Raw genomic sequence first — 19,146 nt, forward strand, 5'->3', positions numbered from 1 at the left:
ATCATCAAGGTATCATTGAAAATGTTTCTCATTTAATCTGGTAGATTTAAAGGCTTGCCCTGATTGATTTTGTTTGCTTTTGTTTTCTTGGTAAGAATACTTCCAAGGGGGTGAAAGGTCTCTCTCTGACCTCTTTTCTTTTTTCTTTTTTTTTTTTTTCTTTTTTGAGATGGAGTTTCACTTTTGTCACCCAGGCTGGAGTGCAATGGCATGATCTCCGTTCATTGCAACCTCCACCTCCCTGGTTCAAATGATTCTCCTGCCTCAGCCTCCCAGGTAGCTGGGATTACAGGCCTGTGCCACCAGGCCCAGCTAATTTTTTGTATTTAGTAGAGACGGGGTTTCACCATGTTAGTCAGGCTGGTCTCGAACTCCTGACCTTAGGTGATCCACCTGCCTCGGCCTCCCAAAGTGTGGGGATCACAGGCGCGAGCCACTGAGTGCAATCTCTGGCCTCTTTTCTAAAGGCATTAATCCCATTAATGAGGACTTTTCCTTCATGAGCTAAACACCTTCCAGAGGCCTCATCTCTAAAACTGTCACATTGGGCTATTAGGTTTCAACATATGATGAATTTTGGGGAAACAGAAGCAATCAGACCATAGCACTGAGTAACAATTTAGTGTATGGATATGCCACAGTTGGTTTGTCCATTCACTAGTTGATGGTCATTTTATTTCCATTTTTTGGCTATTATGAATAATGCTGCTGTGAACATTTGTATACAAGTTTTTGTGTGGTCATGTGTGCTTTTCTTCCTCTTGGGTAAATACCTAGTTATGGTATTTAGGGGAGGATTTAACTTTTTCAGAAACTGTCAAACTTTTCCAGAGTGGCTTACCATTTTATATTCTTTTTACATTTTGCATTCTTTTTTTTTTTTTTGAGATGGAGTCTCACTCTGTTGCCCAGGCTAGAGTGCAATGGTGCATCTCAGCTCACTGCAACCTCCGCCTCCTGGGTTCAAGTGATTCTCCTGCCTCAGCCTCCTGAGTAGCTGGGATTACACACACCAACACACCTGGCTGGTTTTTGTATTTTTAGTAGAGACAGAGTTTCACCATGTTGGCCAGGCTGGTCTCGAACTCCTGACCTCAAATGATCCACCCAGCTTGGCCTCCCAAAGTGTTGGGATTACAGGCGTGAGCCACCACACCTGGCCTACATGCTTTTACATGTTACGTGTTTTACATCCTACTTTTTTTTTTTTTTTGAGGCAAGGTTTTGCTTTGTCACCCAGGCTGGAGTGCAGTGGTGCGGTCACGGCTCACTGCAGCCTTGAACTCCTGGGCTCAAGCGATTCTCCCACATCAGACTCCCAAATAGCTGGGGATACAGGCATGTGCCACTGCACCCAATTAATTTTTAAATATTTTGCAGAGATGGGTCTCACCATGTTGCACAGGCTGGTCTTGAACTCCTGGACTCAAGTGATCTTTCCGCCTTGGCCTCTCAAAGTGTTAGGATTACAGACGTGAGCGACTGTGCCTGGCCTTACATCATACATTTACTCTTTATATATGTTTTTTTGTATGTCATACCTTTACAGTCATTATTCTTCTTGATGTTCGTATCTCCCCATCTTTGGCTAGTTAGAGCATTTCCAAGTGAGCTCCTGTGTCCTTTTGACAAGACCCCAGTAATCGTTCTGCTTTTAGATAGAATAAGATGTTTGAGGATTCTTTTATACAACTTTACCCTAGACCTGAACTCAGACATCTCTCCAAGGAGCCCTGATTCCATTTAGTGAGAAATGCTATTTAGAGACTGTTGTCTGCAAAACTGCGTTCATTGAGTTTTCATTGCTTTAAGGCCTTTTCAGTGTCCAATGCTAGGAAAAAGGTATTTTTAAGAAAGAGAAAAATAGGCCGGTCTCAGTGGCTCACGCCTGTAATCCCAGCATTCTGGGAGGCCAAGGCGGGTGGATCACGAGGTCAGGAGATCGAGACCAGCCTGGCCAACATGGTGAAACCCCGTCTCTACTAAAATACAAAAAATTAGCCGGGCATGGTGGCGCGTGCCTGTAGTCCCAGCTGCTCGGGAGGCTGAGGCAGGGGAATTGCTTGAACCCGGGAGGCAGAGGTTGCAGTGAGCCGAGATCGTGCCACTGCACTCCAGCCTGGCAACAGAGTGAGACTCTGTCTCAAAAAAAAAAAAAAAAAAAAAAAGAAAAAAAAGAAAGAGAAAAATAAATCATGATAATATCCTGATATTTCTCTATTCAAATAAAAGAAAAGAGGATTTTGAGATAACTTTCTGGATTTAATAGTGGTTTTTAAATTCATACACTGAGTCATGGCTCCTATCAACAGTAACATAAATGATTTACTTTTTCAAATTTCAGAAAAACAAATATAACTATCAATAACACTACTACTGAATGCAGTATCAGGGTGTGTGTGTGTGTTTTAATCTTGTGAAATATCCCATTAGGGATGTATGGTCAAAATACTGTTTTTGTTTGTTTGTTTGTTTTGTTTTGTTTGAGATGAAGTTTTTCCGCTCTTGTTTTCCAGGCTGGAGTGCAGTGGCACCATCTCGGCTCACTGCAACCTCTGCCTACCGGGTTCAAGTGATTCTCCTGCCTCAGCTTCTTAAGTAGCTGGGATTATGGGCGCCTGCCACCATGCCTGGCTAATTTTTGTACTTTTAGTAGGGATGGGGTTTCACCATGTTGCCCAGGCTTGTCTCGAACTCCTGACCTCAAGTGATCCTCCCGCCTCGGACTTCCAAAATGCTGGGATTACTTGAAATCATTCTTTATATGGTTGAGTAGCAATTTGACATACAGAAAGGTTCATTTATTTGTTTAAGTTTTAGATGGTTTTTAAATTTATTTTTAGCTATGTAAAATTATGCAGCTCTGAAGTTACAACTGTGAAACAAGGCACATTATATGTACTGTATATATATATTTGTATTGTCCCACCTTTTTTCTATACAACATTTAGCATATCTTAAATACTTCTTCTACATTGTTCTTTTCATTTAAAAATACATCCTGGAAGGCCGGGCATACTACATGGTTCACGCCTGTAATCCCAGCAGTTTGGGAGGCCGAGGTGGGTGGATCACGAGGTCAGGAGTTTGAGACCAGTTTGATCAACATGGTGAAACCCTGTCTCTACTAAAAATACAAAAATTAGCTGGGCATGGTGGCACGCGCCTGTAATCCCAGCTACTCAGGAGGCTGAGGCAGGAGAATTGCTTGAACCCAGGAGGTGGAGGTTGCAGTGAGCCGAGATCACGCCACTGCACTCCAGCCTGGGTTGACAGAGCAAGACTCCGTCTCGAAAAAAAAAAATGTGTATATCTATATATCTGTATCTATATCTATATCTATATATATCCTGGAGATCACTCCATAGAAGTGTGAAGAAATATTCTATATTCCTTTTTGTACCTGTAGAATATGCTTATCTTTTGGAGGCAACATAGTTTAGCCAGTTCTCTATTGATGGATATTTGGATTATTTCCAGATTTTTTGTTGTTAAACATGGTTCAGCAATAAATGGCCTTGTTCATAAGTCACTTCATATTTTGCCAGCATAATTTTTTTTTCTTATTCTTTCTTTTTTTACAAGAAAACCAAAGAAGCTGGCTGGGCGCAGTGGCTCATGCCTGTAATCCCAGCACTTTAAAAGGCTGAGGTAGGTGGATTGCCTGAGGTCAGGAGCTTGAAACCAGCATGGCCAACATGGAGAAACCCCATCTTTACTAAAAATACTAAATTAGCCAGGCGTGGTGGCGCATGCCTGTAGTACCAGCTCCTTGGGAGGCTGAGGCAGGAGAATTGCTTGAACCTGTGAGGCAGAGCTTGCAGTGAGCTGAGATTGCACCATTGCTCTCCAGCCTGGGCAACAAGAGCGAAACTCCATCTCAAAAAAAAAAAAAAGAAAACCAAAGAAGCCAAGCCAGCATAATTTAGAAAACACTTTATTGAAATATAATTCACATACCATAACATTCATCCATGTGAAGTATACAATTCAGTGGTTTTTACTGTATTCACTGGGATGTACAACCATGACCACAATCAATTTTAGAACATTTTCATCACCCAAGAGAAACCCCATACATATTAGCAGTCACTCCTCATTCTTCCCTGCCTTAGCCCTAGGCAACCACTTATCTACTGTCTATGTCTATTCTGAACATTTATATAAATGAAATCATATACTGTGGTCTTTTGTGGTTGACTTCTTTCACTTAGCATAATGTTTTCAAGGTTCAGGCATGTTCAAGCATAACCTTAAAAAGGAATAAAGTACTGTTATATACTACAACATGGCTGTTTTAGGTAAATATGTACTCATTTGTGTCTGGCTACTTTAGCTTAACATTATGTTTGTGAGAGACATCCATTTTGTTACATATATTTGTAGTTCATTCTTCCTCATTACTATATACCATTCCATTACCTGAATATGCCACAATCCATTCTGTTGTAGATGCTTCTAGTTTCTGGTTCTTCTTCTTTTTTTTTTTTTTTTGAGACAGAGTCTTGCTCTGTTGCCCAGATTGGAGTGCAGCAATGCGATCTCAGCTCACTGCAACCTCTGCCTCCCAGGTTCAAGCGATTCTTACACCTCAGTCTTCGGAGTAGTTGGGAGTACAGGTGCGTGCCACTGCCATCATACCCAGCTACTTTTTCTGTTTTTTGAGACAGAGTATCGCTATGTCACCCAAGCTGGAGTGCAGTGGCGCGATCTCAGCTCACTGCAACCTCCGCCTCCCAGGTTCAAGTGATTCTTCTGCCTCAGCCTCCCAAGTAGCTGGAACTATAGGCACCTGCCACCATGCCTCGCTAATTTTTTTGTGTGTGTGTGTTTTTAGTAGAGACTGGGTTTCACTGTGTTGGCCAGGCTGGTCTTGAACTCCTGACCTTGTGATTTGCCTGCCTTGGCCTCCCAAAGTGATGGGATTACAGGCGTGAGCTACCGCGCCTGGCCTCCCCTGGCTAATTTTTGTATTTTTAGCGAGACAGGGTTTTGCCATGTTAGCCAGGCTGGTCTCATCCTGGTCTCAGGTGATCCACTTGCCTCAGCCTCCCAAAATGCTGGGATTACAGGCTTGTAGAACTCTTCTCTATGATGACTTTGGTGGTCAATCATGACTCCATGTATTTGCCAAAACCCACAGAGCCAGCCAGGTGCGGTGGCTCACGCCTGTAATCCCAGCACTTTGAGAGGCCGAGGTGGGCAGATCACAAGGTCAGGAGTTCGAGACCAGCCTGGCCAACATGGTGAAACCCCGTCTCTACTAAAAGAAATAAAAAATTAGCCGGGCGTGATGGCGTGCGCCTGTAATCCCAGCTATTCCAGAGGCTGAGGCAGGAGAATTGCTTGAACCTGGGAGGCAGGTGTTGTAGTGAGCCGAGATCACACCACTGCACCCCAGCCTAGGTCACAGAGCAAGACTCTGTCTCGGCAGGGAAAAAAAAAAACCCACAAAGCCATACACCACAAAGAATGAATTTTCCTGCATATAAGTTAAAAATATGTAGTAAAAGAGAATAGTGCTGCTGTGAACCTTCTTGTGTATATATCACACATTTCTGTTTTATATACCTAGCAGTAAAATTGATGGGTTATGGGTTCTGTTTTTGTAAATATTGCTAGATAGTTATTCATAGTGATTGTACTAGTTTTCCCTCTATCATTGCATAAAAGTTCTAGTTGCTCCATATCTGGTATTGTCTATCTTTTCATTTTAATCATCCTGGTGGGTGTGTAGTTGTATCACATTATGGTTTAATTTATATTTTTCTGATGATTGGTTTATTGGAATTTTGGATATTGTCTTTCATAAAGCACTTGTGTAAGTGTTTTGCTCATTTATCTTTGAGTTGTCTTTTTCTTATTAATTTGTAGAAGTTCTTTATATATTCTGAAAACAAGTAGTTGGTTAGATACATGTGTTGCAGATATCTTCTACTCTGTACAGAATACCAAGATACTGATCACTCTTCATTTTTTTTTTTTTTTTTTTTTTTGAGACGGAGTTTCTCTCTTGTCACTCAGGCTAGAGTGCAATGGTGCAATCTCAGCTCACTGCAACCTCCACCTCCTGGGTTCAAGTGATTCTCCTGCCTCAGCCTCCTGAGTGGCTGGGATTACAGGCGCCTGCCACCACGCCCAGCTAATTTTTGTATTTTTAGTAGAGATGGGGTTTCACCATGTTGGCCAGGCTGGTCTCGAATTCCTGACCTCAGGTGATCCACCCACCTCGGCCTCCCAAAGTGCTGGGATTACAGGCACGAACCACTGCGCCTGGCCCACTCTTAATTTTTTTTTATTATTGAACAGAAATTATTAATTCTGATGTAGTCTAGTGTATCTTTTTTTTCCACTTTATGGTTAGCAGTTTTGGTATCTTGTTTAAGTTCTTTTTCTATCCTAAGGCAGGAAGAGAGTATCCTATATTTTCTTCTAAAAGTTTTATTGTTTGGCTTTTAACATTTAAATCTCTAGTCCATCTTGGAACTGATTTTTTGTTGTTGTTGTTTGATGAAGGTAAGGCATCAATATTAATTTTTCTCTTTATGGATATCTGCAAACTGACCATGCACCATTTATTGAAAAAACTATTTTTCCCCCTGCACTGTCACCTTTGTCATAAATCTAGTGACTCTCAGCATAGCTTTGATTTATGAGTAAGGTTGAGGATCATTTTCTTTTCTTTTGAAACGGAGCCTCACTCTGTCACCAGGCTGGAGTGCAGTGGCATGATCTCGGCTCACTGCAACCTCTGCCTCCCGGGTTCAAGCAATTCTCCTGCCTCAGACTCCCGAGTAGCTGGGACTACAGGTGTGTGCCACCACGCTTAGCTAATTTTTGTATTTTTAGTAGAGATGGGGTTTCACCATGTTGGCCAGGATGGTCTCAATCTCTTGACCTCGTGATCCACCCACCTCCACCTCCCAAAGTGCTGGGATTACAGGCATGAGCCACTGCACCCGGCCTTTTTTCTTTCTTTTTTTTTTTTAGACAGGGTCTCACTCTGTCACTCAGGTTGGAGTTCAGTGTTACGATCACAGCTCATTGCAGTCTAGACTTCCTCAGGCTCAGGTGATCCTCCCGCCTCAGCCTCCCAAGTTGCTGGGACCAAAGGCATGCACCACCGTATCTGGCTAATTTTTTCTATTTTTTGTAGTGACCAGGTCTCACTATGTTGCTGGGCTGAGCTCAAACTCCTAGGCTCAAGTGATGTGCCTGCTTTAGCCTCCCAAAGTGTTAGGATTATAGGCGTGAGCCACTGTGCCCAGCTTTTTTTCTTTTCTTCTTTTTCTTTTTTTTTTTTTTCTGAGACAGGGTCTGACTCTGTCACCCTGGCTTGAGTGCAGTGGCGCAACCTTGGCTCACTGCAGCCTCAATCTCCTGGGCTCAAGTGATCCTCCTATCTCAGCCTCTCAAGTAGCTGGGACTACAGGCATGCACCACCATGACCTGGCTAATTTTTAAATTTTTTTGTAGAGAGTTTTTGTAGAGAGTGCATCTCCCTTTGTTGCCCAGGCTGGTCTCAAACGATCCTCCACCTCAGCCTCCTAAAGTGCTGGGATTACAGGTGTGAGTCACTGTGCCCAGCCTCTTTATGTTTAATATCTATTTGCATTTATTTCTTCTGTGAGCTGTCCATACTTGGTCCCACTTTTATCAGGCTCTTGCTCTTTTTTCTCTCTGGTTTTTGAAGTTCTTTATATATTAGGGATATTAGTTCTTGGTGACATAAATTCCAAATATATATATTTTTTCAGTTTGAATTTTCAGACCTCCTTTTATCTCTTGTAATGAGCAGTGATTTCACCTGCATATCAAGAATTGCTGTTTTCTTCACATCTAGAGGGACTTTGTGTCCTTCATTCCTCTCCTTTTGCCATTTCTGTCCTCTCATTGTGGAAGTGTAGCTATATTCTTTGGGAAGCACAGTTGATCCTTGGATAGCACAAGTTTGAGCTGCATGGGTCCATGCATATGCGGATTTTTTTCAACCAAATGCAGATCAGAATATTGCAGGGTGCCACCCACATGGATAGTCGACTTTTCATATATGCAGGTCCCTCAGGGTTGACTGTGGGATTTGAGCAGATTTTGGTATAGGAGATGGTACTGGGGGCTCCTGGAACTTCACATACCAAGGGATGACTGTATTTGACAGGGTCAAGGTGGGACTGATTTTGAACCTCTTATTCACCTGACTGTACTACTTTTCTTTCCACTACCTTTGCAGAGTATGCTCCATCTTTGAAGATTTTTTTTTTTTTTTTTGACACCAGGTCTTGCTGTCGTGTCTTTGAAGATTTTATGGAAACCCTATGTCTCTTTTCTGTAGTTATACTTCCCCTCGCAGACATTATCTGAATATTTAGATAGTTTGTGGTCTATAAAAAGATTTATCAATTTATTCTTTCTAACAGGAGGGAGATTGTTTCAAGGTCGGCTCTTCCTCTTTTATTCCATTCTTTAAAAAAAATTTCTCATTAAAGAAAGTACTGTCCAGGTGCGGTGGCTCACGCCTGTAATCTCAGCACTTTGGGAGGCCGAGGCGGGCAGAGCACCAGGCCAAGAGATTGAGACCATCCTAGCCAACATGGTGAAACCCCGTCTCTACTAAAAATACAAAAATTAGCTGGGCGTGGTGGCGCATGGCTCCCAGCTACTTTGGAGGCTGAGGCAGGAGAATACCTTGAAACCGGGAGGTGAAGATTGCAGGTGGCCGAGATCGCGCCACTGCACTCCAGCCTGGTGACAGAGTGAGACTCCGTCTCAACAAAAAAAAAAAAAAAAAAAAAAAAAAGTACCGCACCCAAGCACAGTGGCTGGCTCATACCTGTGATCCCAGCTATTTTAGAGGCTGAGATGAGAGGATCACTTGAGGCCAGGAGTTCAAGGCTGCAGTGAGCTGTGATCATGCCGCTGTACTCCAGCTTGGGTAACAGAGCAAGACCCTGTCTCAAAAAAAAAAAAAAAAAAAAAAAAAAAAAGACTACTGTATTATCATTATAAAATAATTTAAACATCTAATATGAAGACTGTGCAGAAAGTCTCCCATGATTCTGATTGTTGGTCTACCTCATTTATTGTAGTGAATATGGCTTTGCCGAAAAGGTAGTGGAAGGGATGTTCATCATTGTCAATTCTATCACCATCAAGATTCACTCCAAGGCCTTCCACGCTTCTTTTGAATTGTGGCAGCTCCAGGGCTATAGTGTCAACCCCAACTGGCAGCAGAGTGACCTTCGCCTTACCCGCATCACTGACCCCCGCCGAGGAGAGGTGACAGCCCCATCATTGTGAAGGGAGAGAATGGGGGAAGATTCAAAGTCGGACTAATTCTTAAAGGATATTATTCCCATTTTGTGGATTTCCTCAAATGTTCCCCATTCCTGGGAACCCAGAGGCCTTTCTGTCCAGTGTTACTGCTACATCCTTTCCTCAATTATGGATCCCCAATTCACTGCTTTTTCTTGGTGGGATCCCAACTGAGAGTGCTGGGAGTCTCTGCCTTGCCAGTCTTTTTTCCTTGGACTTCTTGCTTCTTGGTTAATTTCATTCACAGGATTAAGGGATTTTACTTTCTCTCCTTCCAGGTTTTAACATTTAAGGAAATAACTTGGCAAACACTCCGAATTGAGGCAGATGCTACAGACAATGGTGATCAGGACCCAGTCACCACTCCATTGAGGCTTATTACGAACCAAGGCAGGATCCAAATAGCCCTCAAAAGAAGAGTAAGTGTGTTCTCTGGCCTCATGAAAACTTCCATCTCTTATTCTATGAGACAGCCTGGATTTGGTATTCCCTTATTGTTTGGAATGTTATTGGCCTTGGAATGACAGTTGAAGGGGAAGGCCTGTAAATCAGTGTTGCCCAACATCCTCTAGTAATAGAATGTTTCCACCTTCCTGTTTTCTTAGTTTTGGAAACTGCAATTTTTACCCGTATGTAGGGACACTGACATAGGCACCTGGCGGTTGACTATTGCTTTTTTTTTTTTTAATTAAGGAAACTTTAGTAGTTTTATAAGAAATTGTCTCTCCAAAGTGCTTGATACTTTCACATATAGGAGATTGAAAAGCCGCTTCTGAAACTGATTGGGCAACAGTCACTTTGAAAGTTGGAATGATATGAGGTGATAAACCCCATGTTGTTTGTGGCTTCCTCAGACCAAAGATTGCAATGTGATATCCTCCAAGCTGATGTTCCTGTTGGATGACCTGCTCTGGGTGCTAACTGACTCACAGCTCAAGGCTATGATGAAGTATGCAGAGTCACTGAGTGAAGCCATGGAGAAGTCAGCCCAGCAAAGAAAGAGCCTGGCCCCTGAACCTGTACAGGTTAGAGATAAAACAGACACCCTTGGTGGGGCTAGGGACTCAGTAGGCCAGACCTAACTCATACTAATGTAGGTGGAATCTAGACTTTATTTGGGAAATTTGTCATTTACTTCTGGGTATTCATAGGCTTTGCCTGCACCTCTGATTTTTTATTTATTCTGTTCATTGGGTACCTCCAATGTATTAAGTATACAGTGCTGGCCACTGGAGAAGAAAAATGGAATACACCTCTTGTTCCTGTCCTTGGGGCTCTCACTGTCTTGAAAGGTGGACCATAAATGAGTTATTACAGTATGGTGTGATAAATGCTGTAATAGAATAAACAATATGCCATGAGAGCACAAAGAGGCATCTCACTACATAGGCTGAAAGAGAGCATTTAGGGAAGATGTCCTAGAGGAAGTGTTTTAGCATCAGTCCACTAAGACCTGGTGGGCGAGAGCTGGGAGGGCAATTCAGAACTATGAACTGTATTCCAGCAGTTAGACTAATTATAATTAGGCAGTTGGATTTTGGGTTATATAATTGAAACAGACCTAAGTGAGCTACTAGGCCAACAGTTATGAGCGGGAAGGAACATCTTGCTAAACTGTGGTATTCTTCAGGCTGGACCAAAGCTTAAAGAAAGCCTACAAAGGATCTTTTCAGGGTCTGGACTTCCTGTTTCTCTCTCTGTCACATGTAGATCACCCCACCAGCTCCCAGTGCCCAGCAGTCCTGGGCCCAGGCATTTGGTGACAGCCAGGGCAACAGCAACAGCAGCAGCAGCCGCCTCAGCCAGTACTTTGAGAAATTTGATGTGAAAGAGTCCTCCTACCATCTGCTCATCTCTCGCCTGGACCTGCACATTTGTGATGATAGCCAGTCCCGAGAGCCAGGTACCCCATGAGGCCTGAGCCTGGGCTGGGTGGTCCACGTCACTGTCTAGCTCTGGGCAGAGCCTGGGGATGAAGGCTCTTTTCCGAAGATATTGTGGAGTACTTTGGTTGGCTTCCCTTAATCACAGGCATTCCTTGGGCCTCAGCCCTCCTGTGGTAGCCCTATTTGTTTGAGGCAGTGCTGTTCAGCCTTTAGGGTACAGTAGAACCACATGTCATACTTAATAAAATACAGATGTTGGGCCTCTCCCCAAACACCTCTAAATTAGAGTCTTCAGTGGTAGAGTTCAAGCAGTGTAAACTTTTTTTTCCCCTCACCAAAGTTCCTTAGGCAATCCTGATGCTTATCAGAGGTTGAAAACGACTAGGGTGAGATTTTAGGAAAGTAAATTCAACTATAGGAAACCTCAGAATTTTTAGATTTGGGTCAGTTTAAATATTTATTGTATGTAAATGTTCTCTTCCCAAGCAAGGTTTTGTTGTAATCTCGACATACTTAGAACAACTGCCATTATATATGTGTTTGTATTTATTCAGAATGAAAAAGACTAATTGACTCATTGCTTTCCTTTATGAGCCCTGGGGAAACCACTTAACCTTCGGCTTAACCTGTTTGAGTTTCCACATTCGTGAAATTGAGTTAAATGATGTCTCACTCATTACCTCAAAAGTTGTTGTCAGGCTCAAATGAGCCAATAGGCTGAATTTGGAGGACCTTGATTATAGGCTAATATTAAGTTTTATTACCCTGCTGCTTGTTTCTTCAAAACTATCTTTGTGTTTCCTTTAAACTCTCCTTTGCCATCAGCTCTTGGTTTTTGATGCTTATATATGGTATTAAATAGATTTTTCTCTTGCTGGCTTATCTTCTCTGAAGGCTTTGTTTACCTTATAATAAGATCTAGATTCACTGGCCAGGCACAGTGGCTCATGCCTGTAATCTTAATACTTTGGGAGGCTGAGGTGAGAGGATTGCTCGAGCTTAGGAGTTTGAGACCAGCCTGGGCAACATGGCGAAACCTGTCTCTACAAAAAATTTAAAAATTAGCCAGAGATCAGCTGCAGTGGGCTCACGCCTATAGTCCTATCACTTTGGGAGGCTGAGGTGGGAGGATCACTTAAGCCCGGGAGTTTGAGACCAGCCTGGGCAATATAGTGAGACTCCATCTCTTAAAAAAAAATTAGCTAGGTGTGGTGGTATGTCCCTGTAGTTCTAGCTACTCAGGAGGCTAAGGTGGGAGAACTGCTTGAGCCCAGGAGCTCGAGGTTGCAGTGAGCCATGATTTGTGCCACTACACTCCAGCCTGGGTGACACAGTGAGACCCTGTTTCAAAAAAAAAAATAATCTTGAAGTGATTTCAACCCTCCTCTACTCTCATTCTGAAAGGAAAGAAGGGAGCAATGACAGTGCAAAGATTGTTTTTGCCACCACAGGAAATAATTTGCCACTCACTCATTTTGGAAGTTTGTTACTAAAACAAGTATTATTTTGTTTAGTTATTTCTTCCAAGTGTTACCTAAAGGCTTTGGGTATTTTTTGGTTTTATTGTTTGTTTAGATTTTGTTTTTAATCCTTTCAGAAGTCCTAATTAAGAGTACATGATTCACAGTTTCATCCTGTTGCTTGATGACGGATGTTTAGTACTATTCTCTTCAAGTGCCAGAGTTCTGTAATCCATACTAAGATGTGAATGACTGTAGCTTTACCATTCATTTATTAAACTATATTGATCTTTTTGGTGGAATTTAAGGAAGTTTTAGATAAGACATTTTATTTTATTTTTACAACGCAATTATTTATTTTACAAGGAGATTCTGTACATCAGGGAGGCTTCTTGAAGTACAGTACACCAGGCTTTCATTTCTTCTTTACATTATGATTGTGAGTTTCCATATAAGTTGGTACTTACATGGAAAGGGAACACAAAATCCATTTTTATATACATAAAACAAACACCCAAAGAGACTTGACCCCCAAAATGTCGTTTCACTTGAAAAGAACATGAATGAGATGAAAGATGAACCAGATTACTTGGTGACACACACAGAAGGCAAACAAGTAGCTCAGGAAATCAAATCCTGTTTCAAGCTTGGCACCTTAAGGGTAAGAAAGGTAGTGAAAGAAGGGTTTGAAAATATCATCTCAAGCCACAAAAAATGCTGGCAGAAGACAGTCTCCAAACCAATAAGATAGAATGGTTAGAAGAAGTCAAGTTAGAGTTATTGCGTGGCTACCTTATATCCAGACCTCTAATAGACTGAGTGGAATTGTCACTTCTTTTCCCTCAGTTATCCCAAGTGTTAGTAAACTTCAAGGAGACTGGGCACGATGACTTACACCTGCAATCTCAGAACTTTGGGAGGCCAAGATGGGCAGATTCCTTGAGCCCAGGTGTTCAAGACCAGCCTGGGCAACATCGCAAAACCTCATCTCTAAAAAACCACAAAAATCAGCTGGACGTGGTGGCACACGCCCGTAGTCCCAGCCACTCAGACTGAAGCAGGAGGATCGCTTCAACCCGGGAGACAGAGGTTGCTCTGAGCCAAGATTGTGTCACTGCACTCCAGCATGGGCGACAGAGCGAGACCCCATCTCCAAAAACAAATCAGAACCAAACAAAAAACTTCAAGGAAGGCCGGGCATGGTGGCTCATGCCTGTAATCCCAGCACTTTGGGAAGCCAAGGCGGGTGGATCACCTGAGGTCAGGAGTTTGAGACCAGCCTGACCAACATGGAGAAACCCCGTCTCTACTAAAAATACAAAATTAGCTGGGCGTGGTGGCACATGCCTGTAATCCCAGCTACTCAGGAGGCTGAGGCAGGAGAATTGCTTGAACCCGGGAGGCGGAGGTTGCAGTGAGCCAAGATTGCGCCATTGCACTCCAGCCTGGGCAACAAGAGCAAAACTCCGTCTAGATAGACATTTTAAAATATGGGAATAATTCTCAGCCTACCATACCCAGGTGTGGTATAGGGGCAGAGATCAGGGAGAGTTCTTGTAACTCTTTCTCTGGGATTTGGGGAGAAAGGGGAAGGGAGAACTAGGTAATATAGAAAGGGCTTTAAGATTTTCTGAAGTTGTTCTGTCCAATATAGTAGCCACTAACCATGTGTGACTACTGGACACTTGAAATGTGGCTGATTCAAATTGAGATGTTCTATAAATGTAAAATACACATTGGATTTCGAAGATATGTGTCAGGTCCATGACTACGCCAAATGTCCTGCCCAGGGTTAGGTTCTAGCCCATGCTGAGGTTGAGGGGAGTGGGTGGATGGGCAGATAGCTGAAAGAGCACTCGGTCGGGGGGGGGCACTGTGGGGGGGTAGGCAGGTGAAATATACTTTTATTTAGCAGCTCCCTCATCAACAGCTCTCTCACACTGGCCCGGCTGCTTGTCCGGGTGCTTGCATACATAAAGCTGCGCGGGTGGCTCTCCCTTACCTTCAAAGTCAGCAGCTTAACTCTTTCCCTCTGGGCACAACCCAGTTCCTGGCTCTCCCTTGCCTGTCTGCCAGACGGCCAGTCTCCCTTACAGGGGTCAGTAGCTTCACTCTCTCTGGGCACCAGCGCCTGCACAAGAGTTGTGCCATGCTGTGATGGCCGTGCCATCCAAGCTGAGCCCCAAGAGCATAGCATCAGCAGGGCAGTTATACCTTTTACAGACAATAGTAGTACAGGGCCAAGGGATGACCTTCCTATGTTATGGCTACATGGCTGTGATAACAGGTGGAGTTATATGCCTGTGCTCTAAACTTGCTGAGTCATGCAGGCCTGGACATCTGCCTAGGCATATTCCTTGACCAAAGCACATCCATGTACTTTACAATATGGTACCAAAAAAAGAGTGTAAACCACCTCAATAATTATTTTCATGTTGATTGCATGTTGAAATAACATTTGGGTATATTGGTTTAAATACATATTATTGGCCAGGCACGGTGGCTCACGCCTATAATCCCAGCAGTTTGGGAGGCCAAGGCGGGTGGATCACCTGAGGTCAGGAGTTTGAGACTAGCCTGGCCAACATGGTGAAACCCCGTTTCTACTTAAAAAAAAAAAAAAAAAAAAAAAATTAGCCCGGTGTGGTGGCAGGCGCCTGTAATCCCAGCTACACGGGAGGCTGAGGCAGGAGAATTGCTTGAACCCAGGAGGTGGAGGTTGCAGTGAGCCAAGATCGCACCATCACACTCCAGCCTGGGGCGCAAGAGCAAGACTTTGTCTCAAAAAAAAATAAATAAATAAAAATAAATAAGTATTATTACAATTAATTTCACTTTTTATTTTTATTTTTTTGAGACAGAGTCTCGCTCTGTCGCCCAGGCTGGAGTGCAGTGGCACAATCTTGGCTCACTGCAAGCTCCGCCTCCCGGGTTCATGCCATTCTCCTGCCTCAGCCTCGCGAGTAGCTGGGACTACAGGCGCCTGCCATCATGCCCGGCTAATTTTTTTGTATTTTTAATAGAGATGCAGTTTCACCGTATGAACCAGGATGGTCTCGATCCCCTGACCTCGTGATCCGCCTCGGCCTCCCAAAGTGCTGGGATTATAGGCGTGAGCCACCGCGCCCGGCTAATTTCACTTTTTAAATACTGCTTTCATATTGCTATTAGAAAATTTAAAATTTCTTGTGTAATTATATTGTTGTTGTCGTTGTTGCTTTTGTTTGTTTTGTTTTGTTTTACAATAGAGGCTCACTACATTCCCCAGGCTGGTCTCTTAACTCCTGGGCTCAAATGATCTTCTCACCTAAGCCGCCTGGGTAGCTGGGACTATAGGCACATGCCACCAAGTCCAGCTCACATTATTTTTATTTTATTATTTTTTTTGATTCTCACACCTCAGCCTCCCGAGTAGTTGGGATTACAGGCGCCCACCACCACGCCTGGTTGATTTTTTGTATTTTCAGTAGCGATGGGGTTTCACTATGTTGGCCAGGCTGGTCTTGAACTCCTGACCTCAAGTGATCCGCCCACTTCAGCCTCCCAAAGTGTTGGGATTACAGGCGTGAGCCACCGTGCCCAGCCCCAGTCTATATTTCTATTAGATATCATTACTTTAGAATTATCTGTCCAATATGGTATTAAATTGCCACATGCAGCTATTTAAATTAAAATGAAAATTACAATTAAAAGTTCATTTTCATTTTAATTAAAATTAAAATTAGTTCTTTGTTTGCTGTAGCCACATTTCAATTGCTCAGTATAGTCTGTAAGCCATAGAACACCTCCATCATCACAGAAAGTTCTTTGGACAGTGCAGCTCTAGAGACCACTTGAAGGCCACATCTGCTGCTTTTTTAAAATTAAGGGGTATGATAGCCTGGATGTTGGAGCTGCTAACATGCTCACCTATCCCTGGGTGTTAGAGGTGAAATGATTGGAAACTGGATGGGTCATTGGGGTCAGCACTATCTTGAGGTGGGACAGCACTGTCTTTTAAAATCAAACTGGATGGCAAAGATAGAAATAAGGCTTCCCCCAGAAAATAAAAAAAGAAAAAAAATCAAACTGGAGCTCACATTTCAGGCTTCTGAGAGAAGACTGGTGATTGATGGGGAAGAGAGTACCACCTGCTTTTTAACTGTTTTCTCTTAGGGTAAAGCCTGTTAGCCAAAAACTTTCCTTATTTCTCTTTTTTAAGGGCAGGCTATTCTCTTCCCACTAGTTCACTAGAGAATTTTAGTCATTTATATACACTATTTACCATTTATATCTCATATATGGTTATGTGTTTACAATTAGATATGTTGATAATTGTTAATTATATTTGATTCCAATTCTACACCCTACTATAATAAGCTCATTCCATGTAGTTTATTGTTCTTTTAGCTCTAAGCAACTCCAGCAGAGGAAGCATGGTTGTGGAACCTTCTTCTTCCAGTAGCCTAGGTCATGCATTTTCAGCTGAGATAATATCACCCCAAACAGGTGAAAATTGGCTCTTTTCTTTTAGGCTGTATTGAGATACAATCTCACACCATACAATTCATCCATTTACAATATATAACTCAGTGTTTTGTGATATATTCATAGGGTTGTACAACCATCTCAGTAATCTAATTTTAGAACATTTTTGTTTCCCCTAAAAGAAACCATGTATCCATTTGCTGTCACTCCCCATTTCGAATCCCTAAGCAACCACTAATCTATTTTTGATATTTGCCTATTCTGGAAATTAAAAATTGGTTCCGGGGGTGCGGTGGGGATCTTAGATATAACGATCATCTGTGGCCCTCTAAAGCTTAACCCAGCCAGGCATGGTGGCTCACACCTGTAATCCCAGCACTTTGGGAGGCCAAGATGGAAGATTGCTTGAGCCCGGGAGTTCTATTTTTTTTTTTAATTAAAAAGTAAAAGTTTAACCTGACAAAATTTATTCCTTAGTACTTAATTTATCTCATTGAGCAGCATTGACAGTGAGTTCATGGAAGATACACAAAATGTGTGGAAGATCAGTGTTACAAACTATGACAAATAGATGGCTGTGGTTAGAGGACTTTCTCTCAATCAGTTGCTCCATCTCAGAGTTATATGGTGAGAGGTGGCCTGCAACTGCCTGTTGCCTGCCATTGGCTGCTTTGCTAGTGTTACTTATGTTTGATCCTCAGTACTTTTGTGATTTGAACTTTGAGTATTAAATGAAAATAGTTTATTTTAAAATTTTATTTATTTATTTTTTTGAAACAGGGTCTTGTTCTGTCGCCCAGTCTGGAGTGTCATGGCATGATCATAGTTCACTGAAGCCTCAACTTCCCAGACTCAAATGATCCTCCCACCTCAGCCTCCCAAGTAGTTGGGACTACAGGCATGTGTCACCACACCTGGCTAATTTTTGTATTTGTTGTAGAGATGAAGTCTTGCTGTGTTACCAGGGCTGGTCTTGAACTCCTGAGCCCAAGCGATCCTTCTGCCTCGGCCTCCCAAAATGTTGGGATTATGGGTGTGAGCCACCGTGCCTGGCCTATGTTATTTTATTTTTTTTCCCACATGTCTATATACAATTCAGAAAATAGTTTATGTTTTATTATTTAATTCTGTAAAAGTTATTCATCATTACGTTAATCAAGTGCTGAAAAAATGTTGACACTATCTGAATGAGTAATAGTTTAAAAGTTATTTTCTTTTTTCTTTTTAATTTTTATGGGTGATAGTTTATATGTTTATGGGATACATGAGATATTTTCATGCAGGCATATAATACATAATAATCGCATCACAGTAAATCGGTTATCTATCACCTCAAGCATTTATCATTTATTTGTGTTACAAACATTCTAATTTTACTTTTAGTTATTTTTAAATGTACAATAAATTATTGTTGACTTAGGTTGCTTCCAAATCTTGGCTATTATGAATAGTGCTGCAGTAAACATGAGAGTGCAAATATCTCTTGGGCATACTGATTTCATTTTCTTTGGATAAATATCCAGTAGTGGGATTGCTGGATCATATGGTAGTTCTATCGTTAGTTTTTTGAGGAACTTCCATACTGTTCTCCATAGTAGTTATACTAATTTACATTCCCACCAACAGTGTGCAGGGGTTCCCTTTTCTCTACATCTTTGCCACCTTCATTTTTGCCTGTCTTTTGGATAAAAGCCATTTTTACTGGGGTAAGATGATATCTCATTGTAGTTTTATTTTGTTTCTGTTTTTGTTTTTTTTTGAGATGGAGTCTCGCTCCGTTGCCCAGGCTGGAGTGCAGTGGCGCGATCTCTGCTCACTGCAAGCTCCGCCTCCCAGGTTCACGCCATTCTCCTGCCTCAGCCTCCTGAGTAGCTGGGACTACAGGCGCCCGCCACCACGCCCAGCTAATTTTTTTTGTATTTTTAGTAGAGACGGGGTTTCACCGTGTTAGCCAGGATGGTCTCGATCTCCTGACCTTGTGATCCACCCACCTTGGCCTCCCAAAGTGCTGGGATTACAGG

General features: G+C 42.5%; 1 protein-coding gene across 4 annotated transcripts in view; it reads left to right on the forward strand.

The window, feature by feature from the left end:
* Nucleotides 1–19,146, forward strand: part of BLTP3A (bridge-like lipid transfer protein family member 3A) — a 91,226-nt gene that overhangs the window by 37,615 nt on the left and 34,465 nt on the right. For all 4 annotated transcript variants that reach the window (XM_009241769.4, XM_063725213.1, XM_009241768.4 and 1 more), the window contains 4 exons: nt 9,087–9,276; nt 9,591–9,731; nt 10,167–10,337; nt 11,023–11,215. In XM_009241769.4, the coding sequence (XP_009240044.2) occupies nt 9,087–9,276; nt 9,591–9,731; nt 10,167–10,337; nt 11,023–11,215 (695 nt within the window). The remainder of the gene's footprint in view (nt 1–9,086; nt 9,277–9,590; nt 9,732–10,166; nt 10,338–11,022; nt 11,216–19,146) is intronic.

The sequence above is a fragment of the Pongo abelii genome, chromosome 5 (genome assembly GCF_028885655.2).
Source record: "Pongo abelii isolate AG06213 chromosome 5, NHGRI_mPonAbe1-v2.0_pri, whole genome shotgun sequence".
In the NCBI taxonomy this organism is placed as follows: domain Eukaryota; kingdom Metazoa; phylum Chordata; class Mammalia; order Primates; family Hominidae; genus Pongo; species Pongo abelii.